The 17,744-nt window shown below is 39.8% G+C and overlaps 1 protein-coding gene across 1 annotated transcript; it reads right to left on the reverse strand.

Annotated features, from left to right (window-relative positions):
* Positions 1-679: 679 nt before the first annotated feature.
* hoxc1a (homeobox C1a) lies at positions 680-7,662 on the reverse strand. The gene is made up of 2 exons (XM_084366119.1): positions 6,953-7,662; positions 680-1,598 (listed from the first exon to the last, which is right to left on the reverse strand). Exons 1-2 carry the CDS (start codon positions 7,518-7,520, stop codon positions 1,180-1,182), a joined length of 987 nt encoding a protein of 328 aa, XP_084222245.1. The 5' UTR covers positions 7,521-7,662; the 3' UTR covers positions 680-1,179.
* Positions 7,663-17,744: the final 10,082 nt, after the last annotated feature.

The raw sequence follows: 17,744 nt of genomic DNA on the forward strand, positions 1-17,744 counted from the left end.
GCTAATTGAAAGCTAAACAAAAATATTCCCTGGCAGAGATATTAATGCGGCTGATGGCTCACACCCTGATATTACAACAGGCGTTAACGTGACAGAAACGCATTGCGATACCGGGGAACACAACAGTGTTTAAGGGCCGAGTTTACAATCATTTACTTTATACGAGATGAGATGTGAATCTGGAAGGAATATTTAGCTGCTCGAGCTGCTGGGGCCACGCAGCTTTTATTGGTTGATGTGCAAAACAGCACAGACAGCGTTTTATTGTCTTCTCTCCCGCATGAGTGTTCAAGCTAAATTATCATTTTCTGATGCATGTATAGGGGTAATAAAAGGCGCAACAGCTCCCGATCGTCGTGTTTCTACATTCCATTAACGCGCAGTTACAGATGCGTGCAAACGCTCCCAGATTTGTGCCTCAAATGGATGGATCACCGCGGATCAATAGTCTTAATACGGCCGGTCAATAAATCTATCAGTCAATTATGGCTTTTTAATCTCTCCGTGGAGGAGCGGGGGAGAATTAAAACCTTCAAAAACCGGACAAAATGTCGAACATTAAAGCTCTGCTAAATTAGCCCCATAATTATCTGCTGCAACACATCACGTTAAAGATGTTTGTCTGCAGCAGGTGCAGCTCACTTTCCCCTCCATTTTAAAGATATAAAAAAAAAAGAAATCTCCATAATGTCAGAAGTTTAATGGATTAAAAGTAAAAGCAGTGTTATGATCTGTTGGAATAATTAGTTCAACTTTCCTCAAAATGTATTTTCAGTCCGTGTCAGTAAAATAAACATTGTCAAATAAATAAATAAAAATAATACTTTAAACAAAACTAGGAGGCACAATAAATATGTTCACGTAAAGTCGTTTCCTGATTAAATTGCACAACTTCAATAAACAAACGGCCATTGTTTCTATGGACAATTAATATCATTTTGTTTCTTCGTTTACATGGTGAAGATAGGAGCGCAAAGCGATGACTTGAATTTTAATATTCAAATCAGAGCGCCAGTCTGAAGCCGGGGGAGGATGACAAATTGTTTTGACCCGTTCTTGCATGAAGAAACTTGGCATTGCGCTTCTTGCGATAAACATCCATCGTGGTAAGCAAATAAAGGCGAAGCCTGATTGAAACGGATGCAAACGGGAATCAAAACATCTGCAGGCAGCGTGCGCTCAGGAGGTCAGGGCCAGGTGTTTTGTTGGTGAGCTGGGTCCAGGAGGAGAGGGGCAGGTGTCCAGAGTCCCGGCGTGCGAGTGCGCCGCCGGCGGGTCGCAGAGCAGCCCGTCTCTCTGCAATTTCTTCTGCTTCATGCGTCTGTTCTGAAACCAAACTTTCACCTGCGTCTCGCTCAGCTGCAGGGCGCTGGCCACCTCCACCCGCCTGGCCCGCGTCAGATACTTGTTGAAGTGGAACTCCTTCTCCAGCTCGGTCAGCTGCTTGGTGCTGAAGCTGGTCCTCGGGGCCCCGTTCACCGTGGGATGGCCATCCGTGCAGATGCTGCTGCTGCTGCTGCTGCTGCTGCCTCCAGCCTCCACAGCAGCACCGAGGCCCGAGCCAACAACACTGAACCCACAGGTCATGGGCATCCTGGCTGGGAAGAGAGGAGCAGAAAACAGTCGTCAGGAAGATCAATGAGGTTGAACACAAAAGAAGCACAAAACCCTTCTGAATAAAATTATCCACGCCCACATCCAGGAAATACTCACAGGGGAAAAAAATCTTATTTATTAAACTTTAGCTAATGTTAATTTTTCAGTTAAAACTTACTCAGAAATTAAATCAATTTATTAAATATAGATTTGTCTGATCCTGGCCTGGTAATTTGTGTGATGACGAGTAATATAAATGATTATATGATCACAGGTTTGTTGGATTCTGAAGAAGTGAGTCAAACAAATATTCAAGCATTCAATAAAATGATTTCTAAGAAACTGATTTGTAGGAGCTGGCCCGGAGCCAGTGTGTTGATTTAAAGTCTTCACCCGGGAGCCATTTTTCTGTCTGCATATCAAGGATGTATTTCACCGTGCTATCAGCTTTAGCAACAGCCGAGGGGCACATTGCAAATTCTTCTGGCGCTTTAAAACGAGGGGTGATGGGGAATTGTGTGTGTGTGGACAGAATAAGAGAAACACCTGTGCGACAACATCCCAAACTACAGCCTGAAAAATGAGCTCCAATCGACGCTTCTGACTCTGAAACATTTGAGAGTTTACGTCTGTATTGTAAAGTGCGTCCGAGGCTAAGTTAGAACAAAATGTGCCACTGCATCTCGCAGATATGTAGAAACAAAATGTTTTGGCGATTCAAAACAACTTGGTGGAGTTTACAGTCCATTAACTGTGTTCATCAGAATCATTAATAATTTGCCTTTAGGCCTTTCTGTGTCAATGACAGTTTAACAGTTTACAGATCCTTTCAAACACTGCATTAATGACAAATGTCTCCATTTTTTCCTTCTGAGGTTTCTGGGTCACACATTAAAGCATCATCTGTGCTACTTATGTGCAATGAATGACAGGAACCGCAGCTATATCTTGATTTTTCATTGCTGACATTGTGGCTAAGTCGTCTGTAAGCTTTTGCCTGTGAGAAAATGTGCTGCTGCTGCATAATGGAGTCAGTGTGCCAGGTGTAGTGCAATGTCTCCCACCACAATTCATTGGGAGGAAGGTTAACAGGCCTCTAGCCACTTGGAAAAGCATAGCAGATGGAAAGGTCAGTTATAGGATAAATGTCGACATCTGTGTTTTAAGAAAATGAATGTCAAGTTAGGCGAGGCTGAGAATTAGAGGGCAGCGAATATGAAGAACCAATACAGAGGAACTGTACATAATTATGAACCTCAGCTTTGAGGAGTGCAAATCACATGCACATTCTGATTAATGGCTCCAAAGATAATAGAATTGATGCCGGCCAGAAGGCATAAAAGAATCAAACTAAATATTTGAGGAATGACTTGCACGCTTAAAAATAGCCAGCCAGCAAAGGGAATGGAAGGGCCTTCCAAGCCAAGGAGAGGGAAGAAGAAAAGGGATAGATCGATACACATTGCCTCAGTCATCTGGGCATCCAGCCCACAGTAATTCAGGTGCTGTCAAAGCATAATTGAAGAATGACGCACTGGGAGTATATACACTGAGCCAGGAGATCAGGTTACTGCAGGTCTGTGGAGGCCTTTCAACGTGGAAGAATACGCAAGACTTTGTTTTGTGCCAAAACCAATACAACCTCCAGAGGAAAGCATAGTTTCACTAATGACTCTTTTACAAGTTACACAGTAGCGCTAATGAGTTACTCCTACAGATGATCCCCTTCAGAGAGATACAGAAAGAGGTTACAAAGATACTAACAGTACTGAGAGGAGACGTCTTTGTGTGCGTGGGCGGGTGCGAGCAAATGGCTTTCTCAAGTGCACGGATTTGGATCAGATGAGTGGCTAATGTGTTTTATGAATAAAATGACTCCTAGAGCAGCCAAAGGTGCTGTTATGACCTTTCTGTCTCCCTCAGAGTGGCATCATCAGAGCGATGTTTACCCACCAATCCGAGTTCTGAAGCATAGGTGTAAGTAGGTGAGCAAAAGCCCGAAATTGTAATCTTGTTTTTGTTTTTGACGAATCAAATGTCACCTATTGCGTCTGTTGCAGCATCTTCATGAGAAAATGTTTATCAAGCTGTGTGAATGCACATCAGCACTCATTAATCTGCATTCTGAAGCGTTTTTTTTGACAGTTTGTGCTTGCAAATCAAACGTGTTGTCACCTTTCGCCTCTTTACCCCTGTCTTTGTGAGAATTTATGTTTCACAAGCTGTATGGATGCACGTCATTTCACCTACTAATCTGAATTTTAAGCGTGCAAGAAGGAAATCAAAAGCTAGAAATTCTAGGTGTGATGTCACATTTTGTGCAATCGGACTCCATCAAAGGTTAGAAAGGTTGAAGGTTCGTGTATTTGTTATTATACAACACCAGGGCTGCAAAACGAAACTGGATTTAAGTCCCTTTATGCTACATTTTATAGAGTGGATTATGCAGCAGCAGAAAAAATGTGTCATTTTATACACTAATCTGAAATTTGAGCATGCAAGAGGGAAATCAAAAGCTAGAAATTCTAGTTGTGTGGCATCATTGATGTGTTGACGTCACTTTTTGTGCAATCAGAAATCAAAAGCCATAATCTGTGGTTTTGTGTTTGTTTCATCGTACAACATTGCAAACGTCAAATCAAATGTCACATATTGCTTCTCTCACAGCACAGATGTGAGATAAATGTTCATCAAGCTGTGTAAACGCACATCACTTCTCATTAATATGAATTTTGAAGCTTTTTTGTCAGTTTGTGCTTGTTGTCACTCGGGTTGCAGCGATATACCGGTTTTATTGCATTTCTATTGCATTGAATTTGAATACATAAGCGTTCATCTTAATATATATATTTCAAGTTTATATTAAGTTTCATGTCTGCCAGGTCATAATATTTGATGAAATTATAATAAAGTGTTTGTTTAACCCAAAAAAACTTCTGTCTTCGTCCTTTAAGGGTCTTTTTGTAACTGATAATAATATTTGTCTAACATTGTAGACCGTGATACTGTGAAACTGATATTTTCTGAGATGGTTTTGATACTGAGAAAATCTCATATCGTTGCAACCCTAGTTGTCACCTTTTGCCTCTTTAACCCTGCATTTATCATAGATGATATTTCATAAGCTGTATGGATGCAGCCACTAATCTGCATGTTGAGCACGCCTTCAAGAAGGAAATTAAAAGCTGGAGATTGTAGTTGTTTTGCATCATGCAGCACTGTGGTCACATCAAAAGTGTGGATGTGCAGCAGCATCAGATATAATGTGTCAGCTCTGTTTCATTTAATATACTAATTTGAATTTTGAGCAAGATGGAAATCAAAAGCTAGAAATTGTAGTTTTGAGCTTGTTAATCTTACCACATTGCAATATTTATGACAAATCAACTGTAACCTAAGGCCTCTCTTACAGCAGCATTATGAGAAAATGTTTATCAAGAATATCACGAAATTAGAGATCGACTGATACGTTTTTTTCAGGGCTGATACCAATTATTAGTAACCAAGGAGATTGAAAACCGATATTTTCCAAGTTTCAACATTTAGAATAACCAGTGATGAAAAGTAACTAACTAAAATTGCATTTGAGTGAAGTTTTGAGGTAACTGTACTTGAGTATTTCCATTTTCTGCTACTTCATACTTCCTCTCCACTACATTTATTTGATAACTTTAGCTGCTAACTACTTTGCAGACTCAGATTGTTCAGAGTTGATAGGCTATAACTAGTGACATGTAACCAATCAGACAGTGTTGTGTTCGAGACACTGAGTGAGTCCAGAGTGCTGACTACAGACAGAGAAAGGATGCTGCGTCAGAGCCAAAGTAGCACATTTCATTTTATCTGCAATCAGACACAAAAATAATAATCGGCCAGGTTGATAATGTGTCTATCCCCAGTGTGAATGCATATCACTGCCACATCATTTTTATTTTATTTTATTTTTGCTAGTTTGTGCTTGTAAATCAAAGCTGTCGTCACCTCTTGCCTCTGTACCCTCTGTGTGTCTTAATCAGGAATAATGTTTCATGAGCTGCATCATCCTACACACTCATTTGAATTTTAAGCACGCAAGAAGGAAATCAAAAAATGGCTATTGTAGTTTTGTTGCATCATGTAACCCTGCCATCGAATCAAAAGCTGTTGACGTCACATTTTGTGCACACTGACTCGATTATGCAGCAGCATCAGAAATAATGTGCATCATTTTAGGTACTAATGTGAATTTGTGCAGCAGGTTTGTGTGTGTTGCATTGCTCGCAGAGGAGCGGAGGCCTTTCTTTTGGCCACAAACAGCTGCAGTTTTGGTCAGTGAACATTTGGGTCAGCAGCAGCTCACAGCAGATTGTGCTGTGGAGAAAAAAAAAAATAGACTGGACCACCATTGTAGTAAATCTTCATCCATGTAAAATTTATGAAACCCAACCCAAGTACAGTGGCCAGTCAGTCAACTGACATTATTGATCAGATGAAGGATCTATATGAGATACTATAAATCACATAAAATTGAGGATTGATAGGCATTTTTCACATTAGTAGGCTATCGTATTTTTTTTTTTTTAAGCCTGGGATGTATTCTTCTGTGGGCTCTCTGCCCAGGACTCATCAGTCAGGGAAATGATGATCTGTGACAGCAATTATGTTAAAAAGGTGGACACATGTAAAGGTGCTGCAAACTGAAATCAATACACAAGGGCTTTCATTACAAACAGACAACTAATCAATACTCAGGGAGCACTCCGGCTCACAAGAGTAAGTTTTACTCAACTTCCTGTGAATCTGGACAGCCACTGCTCTGTTGCATTATTCAAAGGTTACTGGTTAGGAAGGGCAAGGGTAAATAATTGATCATTTTCTTTGGCTAAGCAGGCCTTTTACTGTACCCCATCCTGCTTCTGTGTACAGTCTGAAGCCTGTATGCTGCAGTAGGTGGGGCGAAAATGTTAAACAGCCTAACAGACATGAGCATGGCACCGTTAAGGAAATAGTAACCGAGTCCTCATGTGCATATTCAAATGTGGCGTCGAGTACACAGCTACTGCTGCCTCTCAAACCTTTTGACACGCTTTAAGAAAGAAAAAAAAAAAGTGGGAAATTACATGATTTCAAATTCAACTTTAGTTTTGTCGGTGACGGAGGAAATTGTGCCTGATGACGCACAAAACACGTCAGCTATTTTTCTCCTTTTTTTTTCCAGCTTGGAGAGAAAACTTCGACCAAACTTTCCCAACTATGAACGAAAGTTCCCCGAAGCTTTAACATTAAACACAAACTCATTCATCCTGATTACATTTTTTACGTCTCGCGGTTGCCCTCTCCCTCCTCTCGTGCTCAGCCTCCCGTGACAAAAACTCACCCGCCCGGTGCTGACTCCTCTTCACTCTCATCCACTCAAAAGTTTTACTGTTTACATCCACATCAGCTCCGGCGCGGTCCGAGCCAGCCGAACTCCCCACGGCGACGTGAATCTCGGGGCCATTAGGACAGTAGATCTGAAAATGTCCTGGAAGTGACCCAAAAGCGGATTGTGGCGTGTTGTCGTTGATATTTGACGCGCGGCGTCCGCGTCCTGGAGAGCCCCGCTGCTGCCCCTGCGCCCTGCACCGCCAGGGGACACGGGACGAGTGGGGGCAGGCCGGTGTCGAGAAGCCCTCGAGAGTCTCACACGGTGGTGGAGGAGGAGGAGGAGGGCTGTCCAAAGAGGTGCACAGAGTCAAACTGTTGGGGAGAGTTAAGTACCGTGGATGCGGTGTGTTAAATCCTGAGGCTACTTCAGCCTCCAGTTCCCCCTCCTCGACACGTCTGCAGAGTTCAGGATGAGTCCTGCCGCCCAGGTCCCGGTTTATGACCTCTTTTGCTCGGCAGCAGCCCGTGAACAGAGGGCTACTCTCCCCTTCGGCCGTTAACTCTTGATAGGAAGTCATTATCACCTCTCCCCTGCATAATCATTGGACGGGCTTTCACTTCATGCCCGGCCTCTCGTGCATCCAGTAACGCATGGTCAGGCGGCTGGACGACCGTGGGGACATTCCTCAGAGGGGAAACAGCAGTCCCTGATTGATGGAGATGACGTGCCCTCCTGGTCTCGGCCAATAGCTGGACATCTCTGTCATCCGAGAGGACAACACTGATGAAGCCGAGCGAGCAAGTTGAGAAACTCACTTTTAATGGCAGGTCATAGGAAAAAAACTACAAAAACTACAAATGTCCTTAAGAGCAGCGTTAAAGTTCATCATCGGACGCTGGAGGCCTTCACGGGCCTCTCACCTGCACACAGGTACTGTATGACGCGTTGGTAGGATCCTACGCGGGTTTTCAGGCTCCAAGAGAAATGTCTTTTAGGTCAAATTCTGCTATTTTGAATTATTTTTCACCCCAACAATGAAAACTTTCTTTCTCCCTCCTCAAAGCTAAATTAACATAATATAGAGCTACATTGATGTGGCTAATGGATTATGCAAATGTGCGCGAAGGCTTCTTGAAAACCCGAGGCCCTCTTTAGCAGAGGGCTTAGGTCATGTGAAAGGCACACTTAATGGGTTCAGAGGTCGTGACAGCTGGTATTTAGAAGTTCAGCGGCAGCAGATTTGTAATTAGCCTCGAACAAATACCCAAAAAGAAAAAAGAAAAAGAAAGAAATGGATCGGAGCGGAGATCAAGAAGTTGTAGCCAACAGAGAGGACGTGTTGATCTCAGGTTGGCTGGATTAGCTGATTCCTCCGCCAGAAAATAGAGCCTGTTTTTGTTTGTTTGTACTTAACAGCACACCAATCTGTTTTTAGCTCTGTGATTTTTTTTTTCCATCCCCAACACTCTGTGTGTTTACTCAGGGCTGGATTTGATACTTTCCATGCTGCTATTTAAACTAAGATTCACTTCCAAACTACATTCACAGATGAGCTCAGAGTTATTACTCCAGGGCTGGTGAGTCTCCACTGCTCTAAAAAAAAACATGCAAATAAAGAAACTGGTGTGTGTTTTTGCGCAACAGTGGAAATACAGGAGCTCAGCCCAGTGTTTTCACCTCCTCAGTGCAGAAGTGAAAATGTCATGGAGCTCAGTGCAGCAAGTTTTCTTCTTTTTTTTCTTCTCCAAGTCTGGTGACCTACTTTCAAAAACACACATCGCTCAGCCTGCTCGCACACATTTGAAATAACCAGAATTAATAAAGCTAATAATATTCTGATGTGCTGATGTTAGTGTCCACCTTTGTGTTGGAAAGTGGTGGGAGGAGTGCTCAGATGAAAAATAAATCAGTTTTGAAAATAGTCTTTGTGACATGTGATGTTGGGCAATGTAATGAGAGGATTGTATGAGGTCAGAGTTGGGAAATATTGCACACTGGCGCATTAAAATCCATTTAATCTAGACTGTTAGCTATATTTTTTAGCACATTTAACTGATTATGCTTTTACAAAGTGATGGGGGCATGTCCCCATTGTTACTGTCTGGTCTCCAAACAGTTTCATTACTTTACCTTCAATTTGTACAAGTTTATTCATCAGGATTAATCCCTTGGGATGAACCATCTCATTTTCAAGAGGGTCCTAAAATACCATATATAAAAACCCCATAAACAAAAATAAAACAACAGTTCAGCATACACACAACAACTAAGAGTAAACACACACATCAGGAAACTTTTCTTTATTAGTTTTCTTTTCTTTTCTTTTCTTTTCTTCTCTTTTCTTTTCTTTTCTTCTCTTTTCTTTATTAGCTAACCAACTAACTGAAGAGATGTTGTGTTAATTGTTCAAGACATCCAACAGTTGCAAAGACACTTTAATAAACCATGTTTCATTTTAAATCTTTAATCATTCGTCATCTGCTTGACTTTAGTCTGTGGACAAAATATCACCAAAGACGAGCAAATATGTTGAAACTGTATAACTCCACTTCATTATTTATTATTAAGAATTAATTTATTTTTGATTAGTTTTTATAGCATCCTGTATGATCAGTCAATAGCATAATAATTAATTCATTTAATGAATTATTATCATTATTATTACTATTATTATTATTATTATTGTTATTAATACAGGCTCAGATGACTGTACAAACCATTAACGTCAAATGAAACCTTGCGAACTTTAAACAACTATCTGTTCCTGTTCTTATCGTTTTTATTTGAACAATACTTCCTGTGTCTTTTAAGTCTGCAGTAATTACAAAATAATTCAGCGTAATGAACAACTTCTAACTGCATTCTTACAACACAGAAATATGGTCCCAGCTGTGGGAGTTAATGGGATTCTACAGGCAGCGATGTGCTGAATGACTGAGTGCGATATATCCCTTCTCTCCATGCATTTGCAGGGCGCGCTGATCCATCTTCATGTCAGCTCGGAGGTTACTCAGGGTTCACGCGCTAGCTTGTTTCTCTCCTCCACACTCAATAAATAAATCTCTGCAGCTTTCTGTTTACCGCCTGAATATAAATTTGTTTGCAGTCGATCGAAGACCTGTGCGGAGGTATTAGAAATTGTATTTCTGTAATGGCTTTCAGCAGAGGAGGGGAGGGAGGGGTTGCAGAGAGGAGGAAAAAAAAGGAGGAAGAAGAGAAAGAAGAAGAAGAGAGAGAAAAAAAAACAGGTGTGAGCAATCTCTGCTCTCCCCTCGTATGCAAACGAATTTTTTAAAAATGCAGCAGCCTCAGCCTATTACAGCCCTCGGATGTATTCAAATTACATCTCAAACCAAGTAACCTTTTTATCTTGTAGGACAAGAACAGCAATCCGTGTTTGTGCCATATGTTTGATTAGCATATTTGAAGTGTTGTTCCACATCACTGCCCAGCACCTTTATGCAACAGAAGTTATATGATCACATAAAGCAAAACAAAACAACAACAACAAGAAAAAATAACCCACAAGTGATCTGGAGCTCCTTCCTCTGGACAGCTTGTTTCCCCTAAACCACAAATTCTGCATGAGATGGCTCCAGAAATAATCATGGATCCTACAAATCTGAATTTGATTTCCCTCAAACCAAACTCTGCACCACATTTAACACAAAAGCATCCACTTAACACCCAGTGCAGGCATTTTCCATCATGACCACTATTGTCTGTATTGTTTTGACTGGAGGTGAGGTAAACATGGCAGCCCTTGGGTGGCTGTGTCAGGAGGAGAGTATATTGACTGATGCTAATTTGTTTTGCCTCCATGCTCTGATGTGTGTCAATAGGCAGTCGAGGGCTCTGGGATCAGCTCAGTCCGTGCTCGGATTACTTGGCGGTTTGAATTGAACCCTCGTCCCGACAATGTTGACACCAGACCCCTCCAACACTGTCAGGCCTCATTATACATCAGCTCTTGACCCTCACAAGACTGTGAATTAACCAGCGCTGACAGACGACTGTCACCACCAGCCAGAGAGGTCACTGGCGTTAATGCAGTTCCAGGACGGGAAGATGACAGCCATCCATGCCATGTTTATGGAGCTCAGGTTCACCAATGATAGAGCTGTAGGGACAAAAAGACACAGAGCAAGAGAGAGACACAGATATTCAAGTGTGCCACATTGACCGGTTGAGAGATGGCTATCTGTTTGATTGATAGAGCATGTCTGCGTTTCTCAAATATTGGCATTTTTGAAAAATAGTGATGTCAGAAGTAAGGTTAAGCTCAGCCCACACGCAATCCAGGGAATACCACCTGAAAACAAGAAAAAAACATCCATCCACTCAAACTGTGAAATTCTAATAATTGTCCTTTGCTTCGTTGCTGAATTGTATGAAATCTGTCACAGCACATGAACCGTAATCATAAATCCAATGCAACTACTGTGCAAATGGCCAGGGACATTACAGATAACTGCATTCTGCACAGGCTCAACAGTGTGACAATGAAGCAATACCTTGCTAATACCAGGACTTTTCAACAATAGCCCGTAGTATGTACTGCAGCGCTTCACAGCTTCAGTGAGCCAAGAGGCTTCGAGTCGGCAGAATCCCAAACATCATGACAACAAGCCATCAGTCATCTTCCCCCCAAGCTGCTGTGCACACTTGTGTGTTTCCGTAGTTCTTACTGTGGGAAATGAGCAGGGTTAAACATGAAACAGGAGGAAATGTTCATCATTGCAGCACACTCTGTAATATTCTCCCTCGTACAGCATTGTTTTCACTGCAGGGAAAGAGGAGGAGTGGTTTTTAGATCTTTTTCTTGTTGCTTAAACATCCCCTGCTTGTTCACAATGCAGATCAGGAGTCGACTGTGCATGCTAATCATGGTTAATAGCAGAATGCTGATAGAAAAATGACACTGTATTAATAAAGCACTAATCTCCTGTTCTGTGCAGGAGGGATGATTGCTGCAGTCCAAACAGGAAAAAACCTGTGAAAAGTCCTCATGAATAAGATACTTGATATTAACACTAGTATGTTTTATTTCTATTAAAGATGCTTTAAGGTTGTTAACATCATCTTATATCTCACTGCCTGACGGTCCGTGTCAGTTTGTTCCTGCTCTGCGTTGAAGCTATATGATGTTTACACGGAGTGAAATATTCAAACCCAAGACTGCATGAATTTTATGGCGGCATATTCCATCAAATGGAAATATTCTCGATGTCTTGTGCATCACTTTATACGCATTTCCCCCAAATTCAGGCTGACATATTTTGTATCTTTGGAAACTTTGGTCTCTCCAGTAGAATTCGCAATAAAGTTATCGGCTCAGAACAACGTTTGGCTGCACGGCATGAGTTATTGCTGTTTCAGAAATGTTTAGTTTTAACAAATGAGGTTCAACAAGGATTCCTGCAGTCAGTGAAATAAAAATGTCAGTCTTGTGTGTCCCTGTGTAACCCTTGTGTTTTGTTGTTGTTGGTGTTACTTTCTCATTGTTTACCCAACTGCTGTGTGTATAAATATAACAATTTGTTTTCCTTTGAACATATTTTAAGGCATAATTAAAAATATACAATGTGCAACAGACTTGGTTTTTGCAGAAAAGAGTATGATTGCCACATTAAAATCCTTAAAATTGTACCTTCTCCATCTCCCTCATTAAAAATTCCAGACTATATGAATATGCATTTTTTTTCTTTCTCTTATTTCACAAGTTTAAAAGCTGGAGACAAAATGTCTCCTACATCACTGTAAAGCCGATTCTCAGTGTGTGTGTATACAAGAGGCTTCAGTTTTTCACATCACACTTGTGCATGCTGAATATTGGACCAGGATTGACTTACAAACTTTTTGTGATGTCACAAATCCTGCCTTTAGCCCCGCCTCTTAAAGTCTGATTTTCAGTGAGCACAGAGAAAATGTGAAAACAGCCGTCTAGTGTCAAACTCTGCACATACCTCCTTCTAAACAGTGAAGCTCAAACATTCAAATGTAGGAACAAGAAGAAAAACACATTTTTGATTGGAGGGGGACTTTAAATACTTTGGATTTCTTCTAAAGTTATTACAGCAAAATATGTAGGAAAGTATTAAAGTGGTTCCAGTGGCCACAAACAAGACATTTGAGTGTGTTACTACACACGCAAAAAAGATATAGCTTATGTGTCATATATGCTATATTACCTATCCATTAAAAAAAATATATATTCCTTTTGGTTGTCAAAAGTAATTCTCAGGCAAACGTGTGGTATTTTATCCTACACTGTGATACTATTTTTTGAATTTTGCTGCAAACAATTTTATTTACATTTTATAACACACATTAGAATGTAAACCATTGTACCCATAGGTCAATTTAAAATCATGATTTCAAACTACTCGATTGCAAATATATTATAACAGTGTTCTCTTGTTGTTTGCTGGTTTACCCCTTAACCATTTTCGTGTGCATGTATTCAGTTTTGAGTTTATTCTCAACATCACTGCAAAAGAGGCCATGCTCTCAATAATTCTTCAGGATTTTAATGAATGGTTCACTTCATGTGAAAGGTTCAAAGAAGTAATTCTGTGTTAAACGTATAGCATGTTATCCTGTTCTGCACATTACACATTTTTGTGTCAGTTAGAGCCTAGAGACCAAAACTGCTGTTAGTTTTTGTGCAGCACTCACTTGAAACCTTTTACAACACTCATTACAGTTTATCTTACAGTACATAATTCTACCTATAGGTCAATTTAACAATTTCATGCATAAATTATGAAATGTAAAAGTTATATTTTTTGTTGTTGCTCTTAAATAAGTAAAATAAAAATCATGCTTCTAACTTCTTTTTTTCAACAGAAGTTATATTGAAGGAGTTATGTAAATATCTACTGTGGTGGACACAATGCAACGATGGTGCCCCTTAATTCTCATAAAACCAGACCGGTTTTCAACTAAATGGGCCATGATAGAAATACTTTTAACCAGATTTCAATATTACTTTTCTTGCATCTTTTTTTGTGACTGTATTCTTAATTAACAGCTATTCAAGAGGTGCTTGGTGCATCTTGTCTGTCCTCTGCCATTTTTAATTTACTATATCTCAAAATGACAAAGAGATTCAAGGATGATAATCAATTTGGGGACAGAGCTTTGAGGGCTGACCACCTGGTTATTGGGACATGGTACTCCGACCTAAATTGTTAAAAATGGGTTGCGTAGTGGACAGCATGTATGAAAGGGTTAAAACCAGGATTTCAAACTCTGTGTCTGTTGAGGCCATGCTCTCGATGGTCAAATGTATTTGGGATTTGCTGCATTAAAACAGCAACCACAGATATAAAGCTACATATACAGTTCATATACACAGTTAAAGATGAAAATCCATATATGAATTCATATTTTACAGCTGGATCTCTGAGACAACAAACAGCTGATTTATGTAGAAACATGCTGTCAATTCAAAATCACGTTAATTAGCAACTCTTATAAAATTTGAAGAGTCATGAGGTATCAAGCACATATAACTATGATTGAGCTGTCAGAGAGGGCTAAACAAAAATCACACAAACATCCGTATTCTGTATTTACAGAATATGTTCATGCTGGTGAAGTTATTATCTCTATGTCCTTAGGTGTCTATGAGATTTTTACACAGTTCTTTATACGAGAACCACCAAAAGAAAGTGTGCATTGATTAGACTCCTTGTGATGAAGCCATTGGGTGTTAAATACTTCTCGAGCAATCGATAATGGTCAACATGTGACATTTAGCAGGGTGACTGTTGTGATTACAAGTTCATTCATTTAACTGGAGGCAACAGTGAGCTGAGCAGGTGACTCTCTCACTGTGCACAGCGCCGCTCACCACAGCTGAGACAGTTTCATCACCAACTTACCTTTTTATTGTCACCGATCATCCTTAACTGGGAAGCATTTAAAATGTCATTGATCTTGATAATGCCGTGCTGTAATATGACAGTAACAGTTGTATGAGATTCAGGAAGTCAAATTTCCAAGATAGATGAGTCGTAGCAGTTGAGTTATAATCCATCTACCTGAGTAATGCTCGGGCTCTGTTCCACATGAGGGAGCAGACAAATAAATAAAACCCATAAAGGTGACACAGGAAATTGATACTTAACAATCATCTTGAGCAACAAGCACCTGGAGAGACTGGTGGGCAGCAGTTAGTACTGTGGAGGGAAAAGGCTGAGAAGGTTAATAGGTCATAAAAAGAACAAAACCTCCTAAAGGCCGGGCATAAAAGTTCAGGGTTTTGCTCAACAATGGACCAAAGTATAGTATGTGACAGCCACACTCTGGGCATGTTCTACATCTATTATTTTATTCATACAAAACATTCAATTCTCAAAAACAAATCCCTGAAAAGAAAAACTGTAAATGATTGATCTTAATCTCTAACACTGTGTTCATCCCAATTGTTTTCGTAAGAGTAGATGATGCAGTCTGATGCATGCAGTCCTGTCAAAACTGTGAGAAAAACAGCCGGTACCAGAAATTCATACTGTTCACATCAGTCTCTGTTGATGTCATGAACCCGGGCAGGTCAGTGGAAATAAATTATGGCACCTTTAAGTGTTTTTATCCTACAGTCTGTCATGTTTTAATTTACTCCACAATGATCTTGAACTCTCAGAGCACAGTAAGGCGCAGAACAGAGTGAGCTTCAATCCAAGTCCATCAAAACTAAAGACACATTGCAGATCTCCTCTCCAGTGAATTATGCTTTATTCCCCAAACTCTTCTTCATTAGAGGTTTTTCCCGCTGTCCACGGATCAGTCATGTGACTTATAAATCACCATGAAAGTCAGTGTACACAACAACTTAATATACTTTAATGGCACATAATAACATATTTCCTTTTAGTGGATATGGAAATTTACAAGACAATATGTATGCTGATATAAACAAGAAAATACAATGTTATAACCAGTGATGGAATGTAACTAGGTACATTTACTCAAGTAAAAATTGTTTGTTACCTGAGTCCTTCCATTTCCTGCTACTGGACTACATTTTGGAGGCATATCTTGTACTTATTACTCCACTACATTTAACTACTAACTATATTAATTATTTAACATCAGATACTTTAAGACTTATACTCAAGTACTGTTCACATGGGTGACTTTCATGATAGCTTTACTTTAACTCAAACATGACTTTGGGTATTTTTTGTAACCAACCTTTCAAAATATTCTTTAGCAGGTACCATCATTCATGAATGAAGAAGGCTGGATTTCCAGTTTTGAATACATTTTTCTAATTTGCTGCTTTGCTTTGAAAAATGTACATTCAACCATTGTAGACGAAATTGGGTAAAGCACTGGAGAAGAGTTGTATGACTCGAGTGTGTTTGCATGGTCGTATTTTTTGTATGGTTGTAACATTTTGTATTTTTGCCTATGTGTGTTTTTTGATTCATACATTTTACTGTGCCTCCTACTGAGTTTCTGTGTGTTTCCCTGTCAAAATGTTTTTTGGGGTGAGTTGCTCCTTACCAGATTGAGGGCTGAAGGACAGAGAGTGTCTGCCGTTCAGATTTTAAAGCCCCCTGAGGCAATATTGTGATTTGTGATTTTGACCTGTATTGTACATAAATATAATAATTCTGTCAAATGTGCCTGTTAAATCATTTTGCCATGTACGTATGTTATGTCAATAACTCTACATGACATAATAAACTCAAATTTAACCTGAACAATGATGTTTTGAAGCATGTCAGCTTGTTTAAGAGCTGAATGCAAAGCTGGGTATCTCATTTGATTTAGTCTTTTCTTGGCTTCCTGAACTTTACCTCATCTTCAGAGGTTCATAGGAGATTAAGTTTGTGGATTGACCCATGAGATGCTGTTTTATGGTTTCAGGTTTGATGTAAAGTCTGTTGTATACAGTACTTCACTGCAACACATTTGGGATGATTCCTTAATCACTATATAATGAGGTGGATCTCACTCTTCTTGTGCTCCGATGAAGCCTTGTGTGCCGAAGTCTCCTCTTTAATGAACATAAAAATAAACAAAAATGGTAAACTACTGGAAAACTAAGGCCAAAACATTTAAAGTTCATCCCAAGTTACAAAATGTTGTGAAGTTTGTCAGTCATTGAGATTAATTAGTGGTAAGATTCAATTGTACGTTATTTCAGACACATAGGTCCGTATAAAAATAATAAATACAAGGACAACAATACAATGCTGTAAATTAATTATATCAGACACAGGAAGTATCTGTGTCACTCATGTTGACATTTTTCGAATGAATTAATAATCAACACATACATTTGCACATTAAATTCTTCAACACATCATTAAAGGTGCGAACATTAATGGTCACAGACATCATCTCTGGGGCTTGAGCAAGATTCTGAATGCATCACTATATGCCACTTGAATCCCCTTAATTTTTGTTTTACTATAACTGCACCACAACTGAGTACAGTAGCTTCTAAAAAGAGCAATTATTACATTAAATATGTGCTTAAAATGTAAAATCAAAGACAGCTGATGAAGACCAAAGCCAACCAGTGTGCAATCAGTAAGAAGAAGGGACTGAGGTGATTTTGGGGACTCTGATTTAGCTCACCATCAGATCAGATACTAAACAGGCAGAGTTTAAACACTAATAAGAGAAGGGGCTGTCACATTCTCTCATTTATTATTATGATGATTATCATTTATTTCCTCTGATATGATCCCCATATAATGAATGGAATTACCACATCATAATACAAGACTCCAGTAGACACCAGCAGCTTCCAGCGATGGTAATACGATGAGCTCCGGGC

Source organism: Pagrus pagrus (assembly GCF_965226575.1).
Source record: "Pagrus pagrus genome assembly, chromosome: 11".
In the NCBI taxonomy this organism is placed as follows: domain Eukaryota; kingdom Metazoa; phylum Chordata; class Actinopteri; order Spariformes; family Sparidae; genus Pagrus; species Pagrus pagrus.

Bases quoted from the DNA above. Each gene is read 5' to 3' on its own strand.
- hoxc1a (XM_084366119.1), bottom strand. From the start codon at position 7,520: ATGACTTCCTATCAAGAGTTAACGGCCGAAGGGGAGAGTAGCCCTCTG. The intron at 1,599-6,952 runs GTGAGTTTTTGT...CTCTCTTCCCAG, and splicing joins GAGGAGTCAGCACCGGGCGG to CCAGGATGCCCATGACCTGT.